This window comes from Saccopteryx bilineata, chromosome 3, assembly GCF_036850765.1.
Source record: "Saccopteryx bilineata isolate mSacBil1 chromosome 3, mSacBil1_pri_phased_curated, whole genome shotgun sequence".
NCBI classification, from domain to species: Eukaryota; Metazoa; Chordata; class Mammalia; order Chiroptera; family Emballonuridae; genus Saccopteryx; species Saccopteryx bilineata.
The window spans coordinates 34,056,112-34,076,368 of NC_089492.1; the positions used below are offsets into that span (position 1 = coordinate 34,056,112).

The window sequence follows — 20,257 nt, forward strand, 5'->3', positions numbered from 1 at the left end:
GGATGGATACATCAATGAATGGATGGGTGGGTGGGTGGATGGATGGATGGATGGATGAATTGAAGACCATAGGAACAAACAAAAAAACCAAACCAACAAACTGGTTTCTAGGAGTCCCAGGTCAACAGAATAAATAGAAGATGTTTGGCCAGAGAAACATATTTTCATAGGGCTGGAATCAGATAACTATGAAATACCAGCTTCATTGGGGGAAAATAAAGTAAAATATTTTAATAATTTAATAATTTAAATAAAGTAAAATATTTTACAAATATAAAGTAGTACTTTTTAAAATAACTAACTAATGGAATCTGCTTCTCTGTCATGCCCAAAATTCATCAAAAGGTCACATTTGACTTTAGAGCTCCTATTGGCAAGTAGCTTGAACTGGATAGAAAACTGTAATATTTAAGCCCCTAAATCAGGGGTCAGGAACCTTTTTGGCTGAGAGAGCCATGAACATCACATATTTTAAAATGTAATTCTGTGTGAGCAATACAATGACCCATGTACGTTACGCATTATCCAATAAAAATTTGGTGTTGTTTTGAAAGATAGCTGTGATTGGCTCCAGCCACCTACAACCATGAATATGAGTGGTAGGAAATGAATAGATTGTAATACATGAGAACGTTTTATATTTTTAACATTTTTTTTTATTAAAGATTTGTCTGCGAGCCAGAGGCAGCCATCAAAAGAGCCACATCTGGCTCGCGAGCCATAGGTTCCCGACCCCTACCCTAAATTATGAAAGACTCTAACAATTTAGTTATTTTTATAACAGATATCATAGTTTCAAGTGTATATTTTTAAAATTTGAACCCATTATCAAACAGGTTCAAAAAAAGGAATTTTTTACTGGTGAACAATATTATAAACTGAATTTTGTGCCCCTAAAGTTCATAAGTTGAAGCCCTAACTCCAATGTGACTATATTTGGAAACAGGGACCTTTAAGGAGATAATTAACGTTAAATACAGTCATAAGGATAGGGCTCTAATCCAGTAGGACTGATGTCCTTATAAGAAAAGGAAAAGACATCAGGAGTACACAGAGAGAAAGGCCGTGTCAGGACACAGCAAGAAGAAGGCTATCTGCAAGCAAGGAAGAAAGAGAGATCTCACCAGAAACCAACCTTACTAGCACCAGATCTCAAACTTCCAGACTTCCTTAAACCACATAGTTGAGGCAATCTGTAATGAGCAGACTAATACAGTTCAATGCACCAGACATTAGGAAATACACAGAATTGATCTGTGACCTTGAGTAAATCCCACTTAGTTGCCTGAACTATAAAATATAAAATACACTGGGATTAGCCTGACCTGTGGAGGCACACTGGATAAAGCATCGACCTGGAATGCTGAGGTTGCTGGTTCAAACCCCTGGGCTTGCTCACCCATTCATTGTCCCTGTGCGGCGAGGTTATTGGGGGAACAAGATCAGCCAGCCCACACTGTTTCTTGCAAGGTGACTGTCCACTACAGTGCTGTGCTGGTATGCTTCATCCCTGCCCTAGGAGCACTGGCCTCTCTCAGCCCCTGTGCCCAAGAAGCTGCTGCTGATGGCGTGTACTGATGACTGTTACACTTCGACCAGGGGCTGCACTGCCACCTGAGAAACTTTGCCAAAACCACCTCTAAGTCCTACAGCTATTGCGCCCCCAAGCTCTGGAAAGAGACTGTGTTCACCAGGTCTGACCATCCTGCAAAGACCCTCACCAGTGTTTCTGTGCAGAGGATCCAGGCTCCAGCTGTGACCACCACATAATTTTATACCAAAAGGAAGGGGAGGTGAATTAAGTATGTTTTTTAAAAAAAAGACTTTGAAATGTATAAAGTGATAAACTATTATATGCCTTTGCCAGTTTCAAAGGACAGAGACCAGCATTTCTTGAGAGCCTGTTGTGTGTCACACACATTCCTCTCTGACAAAGCCCCTTACTGTATGTCCCCTAATGGATAACGTACTCCAACCTGAGGAGTAAGAAAAAGTGGTGTGTATATTACAGCAAGAATCAGATAGCATTCCAAAGAGGTATTAACGTGGCAAGAATTGTTACAATGACTTCCCAAAGTTTATCCTCAAAAAATAGACTCTTTTTTCATTGACATTTTATTTTACTACAAAAAGAAGGTCTATCTTCAGTGTAGATTTAACTTTGTTATAACTTTGACTCCAGCATATATACTAAGCTTTGAACATCCACAGGGCTAAGACCTAAAAATGATCATTTAGACACAGTTTTGAAAACAAGAGTAATTCTTTAATATTTAAAATGTTTCAAGTAAAAATATAGTAATGTTTGTATGAAATAAAAGAAACCATGTAACTATACTAAACTACAAAGTCTCAGAAAAGGTTTTATTTAAATATTTTGTATCCTAAATTAATAAATGAATCCTGGAAAATAGTAATTCACCAGATAGTTATAGATGTGGCTACAAATTGAGTTGTATGTTATGTAAAGACCCTACTCTGCATCTCAAAATATTTACAAAAGGTAATATTTTAACTCCTTTAAACATTAAAAATGTACAAGAAGAGAGGTAAGCCAGGTGCCATATTTACTAATACTTTATTATCTGGGAAATAAAATACACTGCTTTCATAAACTACTAATGATTTTTGTTTTGGCATATGTTTGTCTTTTTCATTAATTCAAAACAAATATCATCCAATAAAATATATGAAATTATAAGCACTTCACATTGATGAAATAAAATATATTTTAAAAATAGAACAATATATTTCTTCAAAACATATCTTAATATATTTCCTCCAAGCCTTATTAAACTATTAACTAACATTTTATTTTAATATAGTTAAAGTTCCAAAAAGAATTTGTAATGACCCAAGTGATTAAATCAGGGTCACTTTAATGATGTGTTTCTAGATTTTAAAAATCGATAAATCTATCCAGTTTTAACTATTTTTTATCATAAAGGAAAACTGCTTGTGAATTCTGTTTAAGAATGAGGCCATTTCTGAACATTATGCATTAACACACACATCCAATAAAGCTGAACCTTCAAGAAATGGCCTTCCTAGTACACAAAGCGGTCTAACTGATAAGTTCTATGGGTTGTTTTTTTTTACCATCCTCAATAAATTTTGAAATTTTTACTCCAAAACATGTAAAATTCATCCTTATATTTTTCAGATGAGCTCCTCAGTCAAAAAAGAGTTAAACGTCTAAAACAACTGAAGACAAAGAAAAGGAGAAAGACAAACCTATCATGAAACCATCTTTATTTTTCAGGCTCATTGTTTTTTCAGGTGCTGCCTGTTCACAGGAGAAAACTGCCCTACCTCCATGAGATGGAGTTAGGCCCTAGCATGCCCTTTCATCTAGAGCCTATGTTCCCCAGAGGTAAAGTCCCTTCTTGCTGTCAGGAGCCATGTTGGGAGTTTTACACCTTCACAAGAGGGCTGTCAAAATCTGCCAACTCCACTTTCCTGGTAGGGGGAAATATCAGCGTAGACTGGTGAGAATACCAACAGAATAGCCTTCGTATATTTCTCCAGCACCTTCTGATAATAAAAGATGCATTTATTTGATTTAATAATATTTTCATTTAACATACCCTGGATGGTCTGACCTATGAGTTACTCAGACCTTGTTTTTCATCTTAGATAAGGCCACTTGGGCTTGGCTTTCATTTGTCTCCCCACAGAGGGAGCCTTCCTGGGTATTTCAATGGGAGAACGGGAAGAAGCTGGAAGAGGAATGAGTAATTGCAGGAAACTTTGGCAGAACAGCAGGCCTGCAGGCCATCCCAGAGTTGGTGGTGGTAGGAGATCTTTGGAAAGCATGAAAACTCTGGTTTGAGAGAGAAACAGGGAACGACACAACTTGCAAGACTGGAGACAGCTGAGAGGATCCAGGAAGTAGTAAGCAGGAAGGAGATAGGAAGCCAAGACCGAAAATTACTCAAAGGAAATTGTTCCTCTTAGATTATTTTCCATGGCTGATGGAGAGGAGGATGTGGGGCCTCAGCTCTTATTCTAAAACAAAAAGTTCACTGTACCCAACCAGCAAAATAAATACCACCTGTCTCACCTTTGAGCAAATTCCTAGCATTAGCCAATGGTGTTGATGATGAAAGCAGGCAATACATTTTCTTACTCAGTAAATATTTGTTGATTTTTTTATACTTCATCAGTTCTAAGGGAGCAGGTCATACCAGATATATATATAGTCCTTTATAATTGAGACAGACCATTGTTTGCTGTGTGATTTCTTGAAATATTCCTAACTTTGAAGGTACTATAGGACAGCTATTTTTTTTTAGGACAGCTATTTTTATAATATAAGAGTATTGTTACTTTTTTTTTTTAATTCAGTGAGAGGAGGGGAGACAGAGACAAACTCCTGCTGAGTTCCAACCAGGATCCACCTAGCAAGGCCACTAGGGGGCGATACTCTGCCCATCAGAGGTCATTGCTCCGTTGCAACCAGAGCCATTTTTTTAGCACCTGACATGGAGGCCATGGAGTCATCCTTAGCACCTGGGACAACTCACTCTAATTGAGCCATGGCTGCAGGAGGGGAGGAGAAGAGAGAGAGTGTGAGAAAGAGAGAGAGAGAGGTGAGAGGGGGAAGGGTGGAGAAGCAGATGGGCGCTTCTCCTGTGTGCCCTGACCCGAAATCGAACCCAGGACATTTACACGCTGGGCTGATACTGTACCACTGAGCCAAATGGCCAGGGAGGGCTACATTTATTTTATTTTAAGGGTTTTTCAAAATATTTAGTACTCATCAAAACAAATGGAGACAGTTAGGGTTGTAACAAAATTAGGTGTTGGAATTGCTACAAAAGTCTACTCCAAAAGCATTATCTGAAATATTCCTTATAAAACTGCAAAGTCTAAAAACCCTGAATATTTTTTTTATAAAATGAAAATCTAAAAGCAGTTTAAATGCCCAACAACTGAGCAATCACTAAATTATGGTTTCAACTACACAATGCAATATTCTTTAGTCACTAAAAATAAAAATCATGAAGTGAAAGTATTTGCAATATGACACGAGGTAGGAATTATATGTAAATAATATGTATGCATGTGAACAGATATCACAGAAGTAATTATCCCAAATGAAAGCTTGCTCTGGTGGATGGGAAGTTGTGTTTCCCCAGTGGAAAATCAGAGGGGCAATGAGAATAAGAAGAAGCTGAATTCCATAGGAGTAGGGAAGTACTATTCGTTTCCTGTCCTGGGATAGAGATTCTGTCCCTTCTTCCCACACTGAGGGGAGGCCCAGGGGCAGGGAGAGGAGGGAGGCGGGGCTGCAGGGAGAGGAGGGGGGCGGGGCTGCAGGGTGTACCTTGTAGTAGTCATACAGCAGGCCGAGGGCAGCAGCGCTATCCTCATCACCATTAATGCTCATCATCGCCTTGGTGGCCGCTGTGAGGGGATTCTCCAAGTATGACTTCCAGGCTTCATCCTCACTAGTGTAGGCTCTTCGGGTATTGAACGGAGGGTCACTGGGCATGGGCACTAAGGCCACCAGTCGTTTATTACTGTAAAAGCAAGAGAAATGTGAAATTCATTATCAGAGAAATATTTCTTTTCCTACTAATAATATACAAATTATATGCGTAATTTGTACTTCCCCAAGAATGGAGGGGAAAGGAAGGAAGATTAAAGCTGAAGTGACTGTCACATTGCATTGATAAAGCCTTGATTTATTTTTTCACTGTCTACGAGAAGTAATAATGGTCTTTAAAAGATTGTATAAGTAGTGTAAGTTGGTCCCCTTCACACTTGGTTTTCTTTTCCATAGCCAATCATTCTAGGACACAAATCATTTTATTTATTTTTTATTAATGAAAACTAGAATGAAACCCTGTGAAGAAGCAGGTTTCATTTAACTCTCTGATTTAGAAATATGTGCAATACATAAATGTAGTAATATGTTAGTGATCATTAAAATTGTCTTATCTAATTTAATCTACATTTGAAATTGCAAGAAAATTAGAGGCTAATCCAAATCTCCTAATTTGAAAAAAGCATTATAAGCGACTTTGCAGACAAGAATTGCAGATATGCTGCATAATAAGAATAAGAAACAAAGTAATGAAATGGTGTTGCCACAGGGTCCTACCAAATCACACAGAAGCTACAGTTCACAATAATCATCATGGAGAGGGAGGAGTGTATCTAGAGAATTTTCAGTAGAGATTTCAGGAGAGAATTCATAGAAACGGGCAGCAATAATCATTTATGGACCCTAATCAAGTCAGAGTTGGGTAAAGCAGCAGCTGAGAAGCAAGGCAATTCCTTAAAGAGGATGTGATAATGACTCAAATATCCCCAGACCATGACAGTCCTCAGCAGCTCCCTGGTCAGGACCCCAGTTGTCAAGTAAAGGAGCCAAGAGAGGCATTGGCACTCAACTCCTGGCCCTCTTTCATTTGTTCATTGAAATGGAAACAAAATGAAACAATTGAGACATTGTATTTCAGTAACATCTACGTCCCACCACAGTACTATCACAGGTAAAGTGACAGGGCTGGTAAAGGCAACACCTATACCAGGGTTTGAGATCCTATGGCTCGTGAGCCAGATGTGGCTCTTTTGATGGCTGCATCTGGCTTGCAGACAAATCTTTAATAAAAAAAAATAATAACGTTTAAAAATATAAAACATTCTCATGTATTACAATCCATTCATTTCCTATTGCTCATGTTCATGGTTGCGGGTGGCTGGAGCCAATCACAGCTGTCCTCCGGGACAACACCAAATTTTTATTGGATAATGTGTAACATACATGGGTCATTTTATGGCTCTCACGGAATTATATTTTAAAATATGTGGCGTTCATGGCTCTCTCAGCCAAAAAGGTTCCCGACCCCTGACCTATACTAATCAATGGAAATGCAACCACCAAGGGCCTTTGATGGTCATTCAGTTCTAAAAGAGGTCCCTTTTTGTTGACATTCCTACAGGACCTCCAAAGGTAAATGGTCTCTCAGCTCACTTTGTGATGGAGAACTGGTGTGAACCCACAACAGTGTGTTGGGGGTCTTACACATGCTGGCATGGTGCCATGCACTGGTGTAAGGTCAGAAAACAATACTGACACACTGGCATTGCTAAGATATATTTGGGGGTTGTGGGACTAAGAAATTCACAATTAGCAGGTTGGAATTCTAGGTTGAATGGTCTCTTGGCCCCTGACTTGAACAATTTATGCCAGTGGTGGTAGAAATTCTTTGGGATAAACGAGAGGATATTAAGCCAATTGCAAAAGAATTGGATTAAAAGATATAATCAAGTTTCCGGAAGTAAATGAGAAAAACCCTGGTGGAAGGGGTCACTAACCAGTAGGCAGTACGGTGACACAGGAGTAGCACAGACCCTTAAAACGAGTCCTTGCTCGCTACTTACAGTGTGAAAACCTGAAAACTGAGCTTCAGTCGCTAAGCGTCTCAAGGAAGAATAGCAATGCCCCCCCTACTTACCTCACATGTGATTGTGAGAATCAAATAAAATAATGGGTAAAATAGGGTTTTGTAAACTGCATGTGCTGTGCAAATAACAGGTATTATTATCACTGCACAGTTTTATGTTCCTGTAAAGTCTGTGGGTATACCAAGTTCTGATAAAATTGATTATAATTTAAAGTACTAATGATAATCATTAATTAAAGGGAAAATGAGGTCATCATTTATCAATATTCCACAAGTATTCATTAAAAACCCAATAGATACCAGACATCACGCTCATTATAAACCCAGTGGCAAATGAGACAGGTACCGCCTGGAGCTTGCGGTCCAGTGAGGCAGAGATAGTATCACAGGAGGGGTGAATGTGAAAAACGGAAAGAGACAGTGTTATGAGAGCATATGACAGAGGTGACTAACCTAATCAGAGGATCAAGGAGGAACTGAAGTTTCTACAAAGATCTGAAGGATAAGTGGCAATGTGCTGGTCAGCGCTGAAATGGGCAGATGTGGGAAATATTTCTTAAGGTGAAGAATATTTTGGTAATGCAGAATAATAGAGTTTTCTTACAAAGGTGGCAAGGTTGTATTTATTTTGGAAACTCAGCTAGAGAAATTTACATGCTTTGATCTAACGGTAAAATAATAGCATTTTCATGTTGCAAAAACTATTAATAGTATAGGGGAAGGTTGGATTTAGAGACAGAACTGTTGGTGGACTCCTACAAGTCTACCAAGTGAAAGAAGTAAGGCCGCTGGGGAGCCTCACAAAGGCGGAGGTGGCCGGCCCATGCTGTGGCAGCGCCACCAGCTTCCCTGCCGCGGGTGTTTAGATGGGGCCACTCTGAACGCCTGGTCCACCATCCTTACTTAAATGGTGAAATAGATGGTTCTTAACCCAAATCACTACCCGTAAAGGCCCAGGCTTCCTGTATACTTTCCAAAAACGCTCAGTCCTACAGGAAGCAATGAAGAGCTTCATGTTATTTGCAATTACCTCACTGTTGAAAAAGATGAGGACTTTTTTTCTGTTTCTTGACTAAAAAAGCACATATTGCTGGGGGTGGGAAATGTTAATTACAACACTGGCTAATTTCCAAAAGCTTAGCAGGAAGTGCCAGGCTGAAGGATAAGAGCCAACTCTTGATCTACACTAAATAGTGTCCTGATTTACTGGAGAGATGTTTCCTTGAGTCTTCCTTCTTAAGTCCCTACTCCCTCCCTCCTGCTAAGCTTCCCGGATTGCTGATTTCATCAGTTCCCAGTACAAATGTTCCCTCATAAACCTAGATTCATCAGCCTTTCCCCTATGATGAAATGGTTGATTAATCCTTACATGCTCAATGGAAAGAAATATTCTGGGAAAGCACGACTTTAGTCATCATGTCTAATATTTTATGATGGGCAAAAAAGCACGCTCTTCCCTCGAACTGCATGGCTTTGGTATTTTTTCTTCACAGATTATAATCTCTCTGGTACAAAGAACTATTGAATAAAGCTTGGTTTTATAACAACAGAGTAATCTCTCTAGAACAGTGAGCAAAAATGTAGACCTGTTAAAAAAAAAAAAAGGACTTTCATACCGCCGCTTTTACCACAGATTGGAACAATTTATGTAGCTGACTTCATCACTGGTCTAACTCTGCTATGAACAACTTTTTAAATATCTTTTGTGTAGCTTTCTGGGTAGCCTCAAATACAGAAATGTAAAGAGCAACCACAAATTTTCTAAATTAACACCTTAGCATTCACAGCAGGGCTAGGGCTGTGTTATAGATAACACATATAACTTTTATTTTTCTCATTTGTTTTCTTTAATCCACCACTAGGGTTTTGTGGATGTTGGGAGAACAGTTGAGAGATGAGTCATCTGCATTAGCTGTGAAAGAGGTGGGGCAGTCATGTGACTGAGATCACAACCAACCAGCCAGGAAGGGCTCCCAGATCACTGTCAGCGACAACCTACTGTCCCCCGCTCCCTAAGCACGAAGGAGAGTGGAGTGCGGGAATGCTTTGCTGGAGAGAAGCATAGGAAACTTAATACATAACGTCTTTACCTCCTAAAAATATAGTGTGTGTAGCAATAGTCAACAAACCCAGATATAAACCCGTTTCACTTGGAACTTCAAGACAAAAATGAGGAGAGTGAATGATTCACACAAATTATCACTTTCCATTCATTTCTCTCTCATCATCCATTTCTTTCATAACTCTCGGGAGGGCATTGGCTTTTAGTTTTTGTTTTCTTTATTTGTTTGGGGGGTCTTAAACTAGGGGAAGATGGTTTTGGAGTTGAATATATTTCAGTTCTGTCCTTAGAGACCCTCAATAATACTTACTTCCTAAAGTTTTCCCTCCCATATCATTCCAGAATTACTTTATATGACCAATAACATATGGCCCTGGTCAGCAAATCACGCTCGTGAGCCACATGAGGCTCTTTGGCCCCTTGAGTGTGGCTCTTCCACAAAATACCGCGTGCTGTCAAAGGCCAGTTTAGGAGTACCCTAATTAAGTTAATAACAGTGTACCTACCTATATAGTTTAAGTTTAAAAAATTTGGCTCTCAAAAGAAATTTCAGTCGTTGAACTGTTGATATTTGGCTCTTGACTAATGAGTTTGCCGACCACTGGCATATGGCAAAAGTGACAGTATGCACCTCCAGAATTAGATAATAAAATCTGCAGCTTCCACGTTGGTCAACCTCAATTTTTCTCTATATCTAGTTCTCTCCAGGGAAAGCAAACTAACACAGTATGGGGAGAAACTGAAGCCCTGACCAACAGCTGATGAGCACCTGAGGTCTGAATATGGAGGACTGCCAACAACCACATGAGTTAGCTCAATAGACTCTCCAGAGCCTTAATCAGTCAGAGCCCCATATGATAAGAACTTCACTACAATCTTATGAGAGACCCTGAGCCAGAACCAATCAGCTAACCTGCTCTGAGGTTCCTGACTATCAGAAACTGTGACATAATATATATTTGCTGTTTTTGCTGCTGAGTCTTGAGATGTTACAAAGCAGTAGTCTCCTAATAAGTTTTTCTGCTTTTACCATTACCCCCCTTCCCTCTAGTCTATTTTCAACAATGCAGCATCTGATTCTAGAGAAATTCCATTAAAACATAAGTCAAGGTCCTTCCAAAGGTCTAACAGGCCCTAGAGCAGTGTTTTTCAACCAGTGTGCCATGAGACATGGTCAGGTGTGTGGTGGGGAAATTAAACATGGGTCCCCAAACTACGGCCCGCGGAGGCTATTTATCCGGCCCGCCACCAGCTGCCTCCATCCGAACATAAACATTCCCCTCACAATCCCTCTAGCTACCAGCGACAGGAAGAGTGGAGGCACAGGGAACACTCACTGACCAATCACCTTCTAGGATTCATCCCGCCCACTAACGATGAACCAATAGTAGGCCACCTCTCATCCACACCCAGGAAGGTCCCCACTCGGGCTGCCGGGCACTTGTCATTGTGTGGCCCCGGCGAGTAGTTGAAGCTGCTACTCCTCCCCATGGTCCCGATTTCTAATCCTGGTCAGGACTGGAGGTAAATGTTGCCACCACTAGATGAAGCCTCAGCCTCAGCTGGTTATGTCTATCCTGATGGTGTATATAGATATTTGACCTTTTTCTTTTTAAAAGAGGCCCCCCACAGAGGGTGATATACAATGCATCACAATGTTATCTAACTTTAAAGCTAAAGTTTGCTGATCTTCCTTTGGACAGTTTTTGGTTATCTGTTGCCAAGGAGTTCCCCATTCTGGCCAACAAAGCTATTTTGACATTGCTCCCGTTTTCAACCACATATCTATGTGAGCTGAGCTTCTCAAGCTTGACTGCGATAAAAACTAAAAACAGAGAGAGACTGAGAACTGTTGAGGAAGAGCTTCGTGTGTGTCTTTCTACCATTCCTGCCAGGATATCCCTTTTGTGTTCATCGAAACAGGCCCAGGTTTCACACTAAGTGAGTATAAATACATTTAGAAACTATATTATTAACTATATGTATAATATGTGCTGTGTTAGAGTGTCATTTTGTGTCATTTTGGTAGGTGGTGTGCCCCAGGATTTTGTAAATGTAAAAAATGTGCCACGGCTCAAAAAAGGTTGAAAATCGCTGCCCTAGAGGATCTCATCGCCCTTACTTCTCTAACTTCCTCTCCCAATATTTTCCTCATTACTCATTCTGATACTGTGACACTGATATTACCACATCGCTATCTTAGGGTCTTGTCTCCAGCTGTTTCATCTTCTTGGAATGTTGTCCCCACAAATACCATGGCAGACTCCTATTTCCTCCAAGTCAAATCCTACCACATTGAGATTTAGCCTGACCACACTATTTAATGTAGTGACCTGCCTCCACCCACCCTAAAATTTACAGTACCTCTAGAACTTTCAATCCCCATTATCCAGCTATTTAATCTTTCTTTCTTTCCTAGCAGTCACTATCTTCTAACATTCAGTGTAGCTTTCTTATTTATTATGTTTGGAGTTCACTGTTTGTCTACCCTCGTGAGAATGTACTCTCCACAAGAACTGAGGTTCTCTGTTTCGTTCATGGCCACATCCCACTTTGAACTGTGCCTGCCACATGTGTGGTACTCGGTTAGCATTTGTTGAATGAGTGAACAGATTTTCACGGAATAACTGAAGCATAAATTGGGGTTTCAAGTACTATGAAGGGAATGGGGGAGCTATATTTTTCATGTTTCAATAAAATCAATTCATAGCATACTTGTAAAGTTGGTTGTGAGCTATAAAGTGCTATTCAAAAGCAAGTTGCCTTAATTTTAGAAAACATAATTATGAATTTAATAATCATTGATTCTATTTAAACTTTCCTTCATGTCCTAATTATTGCCTTCAAATTAAACAAATGATATTTCATTTTTCTATTCTCCTTAAATGTGAGTACTTGGAAACCAATCCAATTTACATGCAGAACAGAGGAAAGCAAGGCGGAGACCGAAATCCAGCCGACAAAGGTCTAATATTCACAACTCTTTTTCTCACCTGTTGTCCTTATTCCCAACAGTGACGTGAGTTAGGGGTAAAAGTGGTATGTTTTTTTTTCTACCCAGGACAAGCCAATTTCCTCTCTTTGAGAAGTGAAGCTTTTATATAATTCTCAGAGGGATTTCATGATATGCCTTCTACCTCAATTTCTCCCTTTCTCCCCCACATCCTGTTCTCTCTCTTACACACACACATACACACACACACACACACAGCCCTTATTTTGATATGGTACAAATTCTGTTCTCTAAATAGAATATCTTTTTTTTAACAAGGAAAAATAAGTCTAATTTATTTCACAACTAATATCTCAGATCAATAGAATAGCTTATCTTATGCTCTGAACGTTCAGCACTTGGTGTTTAGTCTTCATCCACTTCAAATGCTTGAGGCTCATCTACTGTAGCTGATTGCTGACATATAATCACTTCAGCTCCCCAGCAGAAACCACTGTGTTCAGAAATTAAATTTAAGAGCAAAGTTTTAAGAAGTGACAATTATTCTTTCTTTTGGAATCTTGGCATTTTCTCCATTAACGGAATAAGACTTTCAAACGGAAACTAAGGAACCAATCATCCTAGCCAGTTAATGTCACAATTTAAATGCCAATGATGACAGTCATTTCCCTGCTGGCTATCTTTAGTAATAGCCCCCCTTTTGGTGCTTGCTAGAGGCAAATCACAAGAGATAATAACAGATACTTTCCATGTTAGAACAAGGGTTGAAATTTATTAGCAACTTTCTACACTGAGCAATTGCCTTTGATGACTAACCTTTTGCCACTGAAATAATCCATGGGATTTAATAATTCAAGGGAAATAAAGTGAATCCACAAACATGAGATGATACTGATAATCTTCATGTTGAAGATTGTTATATTTGAGAGAGCATTCAATTAATTCAGTGGAAACGTTATAATACCCTGCACCACATAAAAGTCGTTTTTAAAAATTATCAACTGTAACCCAAAACTTACTCATATAGAAATTAAGATAGTTCCATTTTTAGATATACTAATAACAAAATATGCTGAACCACTGACTGAACATATCTATGGCATATGTTCTTTCCCTCCCTCCCTCCCTCTCTCTCTCTCTCACTGTTGCCCCAGCTTTGCTAGTACCCTAAGCATGATCTTAGCCAATTGATTAAGTAACCCAGAAAGGAGATAGAGAGGATGAGAAATATAATTAAGAAGCAGCAGAAAAGGCACATTATCAAGTAGTAGAATCAACCATAAAGAGAAAGATACCACAGTGGAAAGTAAAAGAGGACAAGAAAATAATTTTTAAAATGTAAAGAATTTATAAAGTTCACAATCTATGGAATAACTAAAATGGGGGAGAGTGTGTTATAAATCTAAATTTTAAATATTTACAGTTATTATGGGTGAATTTTTATTGGCTTCTTTCTACTTTTCAAATAGTCTTCAATAAAAGTCAAATACTCTTATTGAGCACCTACCATGTGCCAGGTAATGTTTTAAGCCCCCAACATGGTTATAATAGCCTTAAAGTCAGGTATGGCAAACATGCCCTTTACACAGATGAGGCCATTGAGCGGCAAGTGCTAAACTACTTGCCCAGGGTCACGTAGCCCTCAGCTTAGACCAGGACTGCATACCAGAGCTCTTAAGCATCCCTCTCTGTTGCCAATTCTTAACTGTGCTCCATTTTCATAATCAGAAAAAAGTTACTTGAAAAGAAAAGAGGGAACTAAAAACAGACTGGATACAAAAGACCAATGTAACAAGGAATTTCTTACATACAGGTAAATGAGAGGATTTCCAAATTCAGAGCTCTAGGGGAAATGTGCAAATGGGAATTCTATCAACTCCTTGAAGACAAAGACAATATGTTTAGATTATCTGTAGAATTCCAAGGTATTGAAACATTCTGCAGGTATCTGATATATCTCAGGCAACACAAATAAGTCATGAGGGGTGAAGGATAGCAACTCCTCATTACTCATCTTTAGCTTGACAAAGCTAGAGGCCATCTTTTCCAGATGTCCTTTGGGAAAATGTTCTATAATTGACATAATGAAAATGTAAATTAAATAACTATAAAATATTAGAAACATTATATTTAGATACTGACCAAAAATACAATTTTTAAAGGAAAGAATCATTTTTAAAGCTAATCAGTTTTAAAAATTAAAAAGAGAATCTGTCCTTTAGAGGAACTTATTGTGTTCAAATCTCTAGCAGAAAAAGAGAAAACACAAAGTCTCTTAAAAGGCTGCGGGACAGACTTCCATTTCAAAATCATCTCAGATCTGAAAGATTTCCCTAAATTGAGAGAAGTAATAATGTGTATAGCCAATGTGGAAAGAGAAACTGTTCCAATTCTAAATGATAAAGTGCAGAAGAGATTGGAATGGAGGAGAAACCAAAGCCAGGAGAGGTTAAAGCCTAAGTGAGCACCAGGATTCCCACTGAGCCTGGAAAACTCTTAACTCAAGAGCCTTCAGGGTCTCTGACCATGCCAGCCATACACTGTTCCTTTGGTAGAATACACCCAAAGGAACTAGCTAGAGCCATCACTTCTGAAATACAGAATGAGTCGGCCTTCGGGGGCCCTAGGACTAGAGAGAGAAATAACTTGGTAAAATGCCTAGAGTAACTTTAAACTGTCAAATGGAAGTCAAGAAAGAAATTCAGCTTAAAACAACAGGGAAACCCTCCATTGTGTCCAAACCCTTTGGACCTGACTTGTACATACACAAAGGAATCTTCCAGGAACCCTCAGCTCCTGTGGCCACTCCTTCACTTAAGAGAACAGCTCACTCTGAGTGAGCTCCACTCTGCTAACAAACCCTGCCAGCTCTGAAAGGAGCTCAAACTTTTCACTTTTAATAGAAGAACTAAAAATCACCAGATACTTAATGAAACCTGACAAGAATGAAAGAGAAACTGAGAATATCAAAACCACTTATTGATGAAGAAAATAATGTTAAAAAGAAGATACGGACTGTATCTACAAAGCAAGTTCATGTTACTATGAAAATGAAATCACAATAGAAGATACATAATTTCTGAAATAAACATAGTTTTGTTTGAGGTCTGAATTAAAAAGATAAAAAAAGTGTAATGCTCTGGGAGATCTAAACAAGGAATTTTCCCAGTTTTCAGAGAAAAATTAAGAGAAAAAGTTAAAAAGCATGCAAGAATAGATTCAGAAGAATAATGTTCAACAAGAGTTACAGAAGAAAATCATAAAATAAATGAAAGAAAAATAATAATCAAAGAAATGATAGAAGAAAATGTTCTCTGCTGAAGAGAAACTTGTCCTGAGACAAAAGGTTCCAAAATTCTGAAAAGAATAATAAAAAGAAATACATTGGGTCATATTCTGCAAAATTACTGTTAAAGATTAAATAGAAAATGCTTCCCCCTCAAAAAAAAAACTTGAAAAAGAACTAAGTAACTTTCAACAAAACAAGTCAGTCAGTAAACTTCTCATCTGCGTCATTAAACGCTGTAGGATGAGAAAAGACATTTGGACATGGAATTCTGAACACAGCAAAAGATCAACTAGTGTGATGGCAAAATAAAGACATGTTTGATCATGAAAGGATTCAAAAACTATTCCACTATTCTTTGAAAAGAATTATTCTTCAATTCAAAGTGAGAAAAGACATTCGTGAGTAAAAAAGAAAAGTGATACAGCAATCAGAGTATCAAATAAACCAGTAAAATATTAAATTGACTGTAACTAATTTCTGATAATGAAAATAAAATTTATACCACTAAGAAACAATTCTTAAAGATAACACCAAACTAGAATGAAATATCTTAAAGCTTGTAAGAGAGTAGTTATTTAAAATATGTACTGAAGATTTTGCTTTGCATGAAAAAAGAGTAATAATGATTAATTCCTGATATTGACTGAAATTATGTTTAAATCGCAGTACCTTTAAAGCACATCCAGTACAGACTGAAATACAGTGATTGCCTGAAGGAAAAGCTCTTGTGCAATTGTTTGAGTTAAAACTGAACTCTCTGCTTTTTTCACAGAATTCCATTATTGCATGAAAGGAAGACAAACCAACAAGCTGTTTTCAGACCAGCATTGTCGATCAACACTTTCTCAAATACTGTATAAACCAAGTGTGAGTTTTTCACTACAAGGAAAACAACTGACTGTGTTTGTTGCCAATAATAATAGGTTTTCAAGAAAAAATTAGAATATTTTAAAACTTGCATTGACAACTTCCTAATATAGCTTTTCTGATGAGATTAACAGAGATATTAATGGATATAATTTTTTGCCAATGTATCATAAAACATGTTAACATTTGGAAGACTTGAATGACTCAGTCAATCAATATTCCAAATGGACAGGCAGAAGTTTCATTCAAAGTCTAAGACAGACCTACGGATTGAATGTAACAGGGTACAGAAAGTTCACTGTATGATTTGTTTCCACATTAAAACTAACTTTTAAGGAACTATCACTTGTTGGATTTACATGCAGTATCCAAGACTATAATTATCTGAAGAGACTGAAAATGTTTGTCTTTTGCAACAGGCTGAATGAAGCTCATGTGAACATCCAGCAGTCATCTATTAAGTCAGACATTAAAAAGAGCTGCAAAAATGTAAAGCAATACCACCCTTCTCTCTAAGTTTTTTTGGTTTTATTTTTTTTTCTTTTCTTTTCTTTTTTTTTTTTTTGTATTTTTCTGAAGCTGGAAACGGGGAAAGACAGACAGACTCCCGCATGCGCCCGACCGGGATCCACCCGGCACGCCCACCAGGGGCGATGCTCTGCCCACCAGGGGGCGATGCTCTGCCCCTCCGGGCGTCGCTCTGCTGCGACCAGAGCCACTCTAGCGCCTGGGGCAGAGGCCAAGGAGCTATCCCCAGCGCCCGGGCCATCTTTGCTCCAATGGAGCCTCGGCTGCGGGAGGGGAAGAGAGAGATAGAGAGGAAGGAGGGGGGAGAGGTGGAGAAGCAAATGGGCGCTTCTCCTATGTGCCCTGGCCGGGAATCGAACCGGGGTCCCCCGCACGCCAGGCCGACGCTCTACCGCTGAGCCAACCGGCCAGGGCCTGGTTTTATATTTTTAATTATTTTTCATTTTTGAATGTGATGTTAATATGCAATAGGTATATAATTATTATTTTAATTGAATTATAAATATTTTTAATTACTGATCTTTATTTTCTAATTTGGTAAAAATATAAATATATATCCTACACAAATATAATATTTTTAGGGTCTTTAAAAAGAAAGTCCCTAAAAGGAATTTAAGAATGACCAGTTTGACAACCACAATTCCAGAAAATCACTAGAGAAAAATAATAAAAAAAGAAATATTACCAATAAAACAAAAATAAACAAAAATAAAGATGATGATATAACATGATAAAAATAAGACCTTACATATCAGCAATTACAACAAGTAAAAATGAGTTCTCCTAATAAAATTCTGCATGCTTAATCCCATTTTGGAGTCTTTATCTCTGAGAACCCAGCTTAATACAGATCTACTTTAGATTGAGGGAGTGGATTACTGGGGAAGTGATACTTAAACTTAGACTTGAGGAGGAATATTTAGTCAGATGGGAAAGAAAGAAAACAGGAAGTGAAAGAGAACATGGCATGAACAGCATGTGCGAGCTCCCTGAGGCCAGATGCACCTTCTCCAAATCAAGGAACTAAATGAAGGACAGTGTAGTCAGACCATAATGTTGGAAGAAGATAAGAGAACATGGTCTGATGAAACTTATGAGACAGGCAGAGGCATGAGGTAGGTATGCAGGGTCCTTAGCAACAGAAAAACTTGATCAATATGTATTTTAAAAGATCACTCTGGCCTGACCAGGCGGTGGCGCAGTGGATAGAGCGTCGGACTGGGATGCGGAAGTACCCAGGTTCGAGACTCCGAGGTCGCGCGCGGGCTCATCTGGCTTGAGCAAAGAGCTCGCCAGCTTGGACCCAAGGTCGCTGGCTCCAGCAAGGGGTTACTCGGTTTGCTGAAGGCCCACGGTCAAGGCACATGTGAGAAAGCAATCAATGAACAACTAAAGAAGTCGCAACGCGCAACGAGAAACTGATGATTGATGCTTCTCATCTCTCTCTGTTCCTGTCTGTCTGTCCCTGTCTATCTCTGCCTCTGTAAAAAAAAAAAAAAAAAAGATCACCCTGGCCTGACCTGTGGTGGCGCAGTGGATAAAGCGTCAACCTGGAAATGCTGAGGTCGCTGGTTTGAAACCCTGGGCTTGCCTGGTCAAGGCACATATGGGAGTTGATGCTTCCAGCTCCTCTCCCCTGTCTCTCTCTCTTCTCTCTCTCTCTCTCTCCTCTCTAAAATGAATAAAATTAAAAAGATCACCCTGGCTGCAGTGAATAGATTTTCAAAAGAAAGATACTGGAAGACTAAGAAAGAGGCTACTGAAATGGTCCAGGAAAAAAAGGATTATTTTCTACCTTCTACCTAATGAAAAAAAAAATCATTTTTCATGAGGTCTCCCTTAAGAGTATATATGCTTTTTTAAAAAAAATCTCAAGGCATTCAATATTTTATACTTATTCTTTGTTTCAGTACAAGTCTTAACTTTTACTATTCAAAGTCTTAATTTTTACTGCAAGTAGGTATTATGTCTTAGTCAATTTATAATTTCATATAGCATGTGAATTAGTCTATATTCTCCAAAACTAACAGAAATATTCAATAGTAAAAATATTAGAATCTATTTCCATCTTTAATCAATAGATTAGAGACTCAAAAAAGGTTACAGAAGGAAGTAGTAGGAAAACCTATACAAAATCCACATTAAACACGTTGATTAAACAAGATGTCTCTCTATAAAGCAAAATAGGGCAAATAAATGGGCTTTACTATACAATAAACTTAACCTAAAACAAATAATGCTGGAAATAATAAAAACCAGTTAACTCTAGTTTGCCTTAGTAGAATTTGATGGGCTTCTGAGAATACTATGAAGAAAATAAAAACCAATTACTTATTTTTCCTCCTCTAGATAATAATCAAAAACACTCAAAGTCATATACTTCTGGACTTAGATCTGGCTTGAATTAAATTAATTTTAAAATTGTATGTTTGTATCAATATATGAATATACACATGTATTTATATATATACATATATCTGTCCACATAATACTTAGGTTTGGGTATGTGTATGTGATGCAGATGAAGGAAAGTAGTGTAGAGAGAAGAAGCAAGAAAAAAAAGGAAAGGGAGAAAGGCACAAAAAACACACTGTGTATAATATGGTCACATTTATGAATTTATATACCGTATTTTTGGCTCCATAAGACATAATCCCCCCCAAAAAAAAAGTGGAGGGGAAAATGCCTGTGCGTCTTATGGAGTGAAAAATACATAGTATTTCATTAAATATTTTAACACACTATTTGGTTCAGAATATTTTTTTTCTTATTTTCCTCCTTAAAACCTTAGGTGTGTCTTATGGTCAGATGCATCTTATGGAGCAAAAAATACAGTAAGTTATGTGTGGGTATAAGTTTGTACGCATGTAAAAAAATATTTTAAAGAGGAAAGGAGGATGGAGGGAAGAAGGAAGGAACTTCCTTCCTCTTAAAGAACTTCTCTTCCAAACAGATTGATGGTTGCCAGAGAGGGGAAGGGTTGGGGACTAGGTGAGAAGTAGGGATTGGTAGTTACAGAATAATCATGGGGATGTCAAGTACAGCATTGGGAATATAGTCAATAATATTGTAATGACTATGTATGGTGCAAGTTGGGTACTGAAAATAATAGGGGGAACACTTTGTGAAGTATATGATTG

General features: G+C 38.3%; 1 protein-coding gene across 3 annotated transcripts in view; it reads right to left on the bottom strand.

Moving 5' to 3' along the window:
• GRHL2 (grainyhead like transcription factor 2) overlaps window positions 1–20,257 on the bottom strand; it is a 167,207-nt gene that overhangs the window by 113,529 nt on the left and 33,421 nt on the right. For all 3 annotated transcript variants that reach the window (XM_066265933.1, XM_066265932.1, XM_066265934.1), the window contains exon 2: window positions 5,330–5,525. In XM_066265933.1, the coding sequence (XP_066122030.1) occupies window positions 5,330–5,497 (168 nt within the window). In that variant the 5' untranslated portion in view covers window positions 5,498–5,525. The remainder of the gene's footprint in view (window positions 1–5,329; window positions 5,526–20,257) is intronic.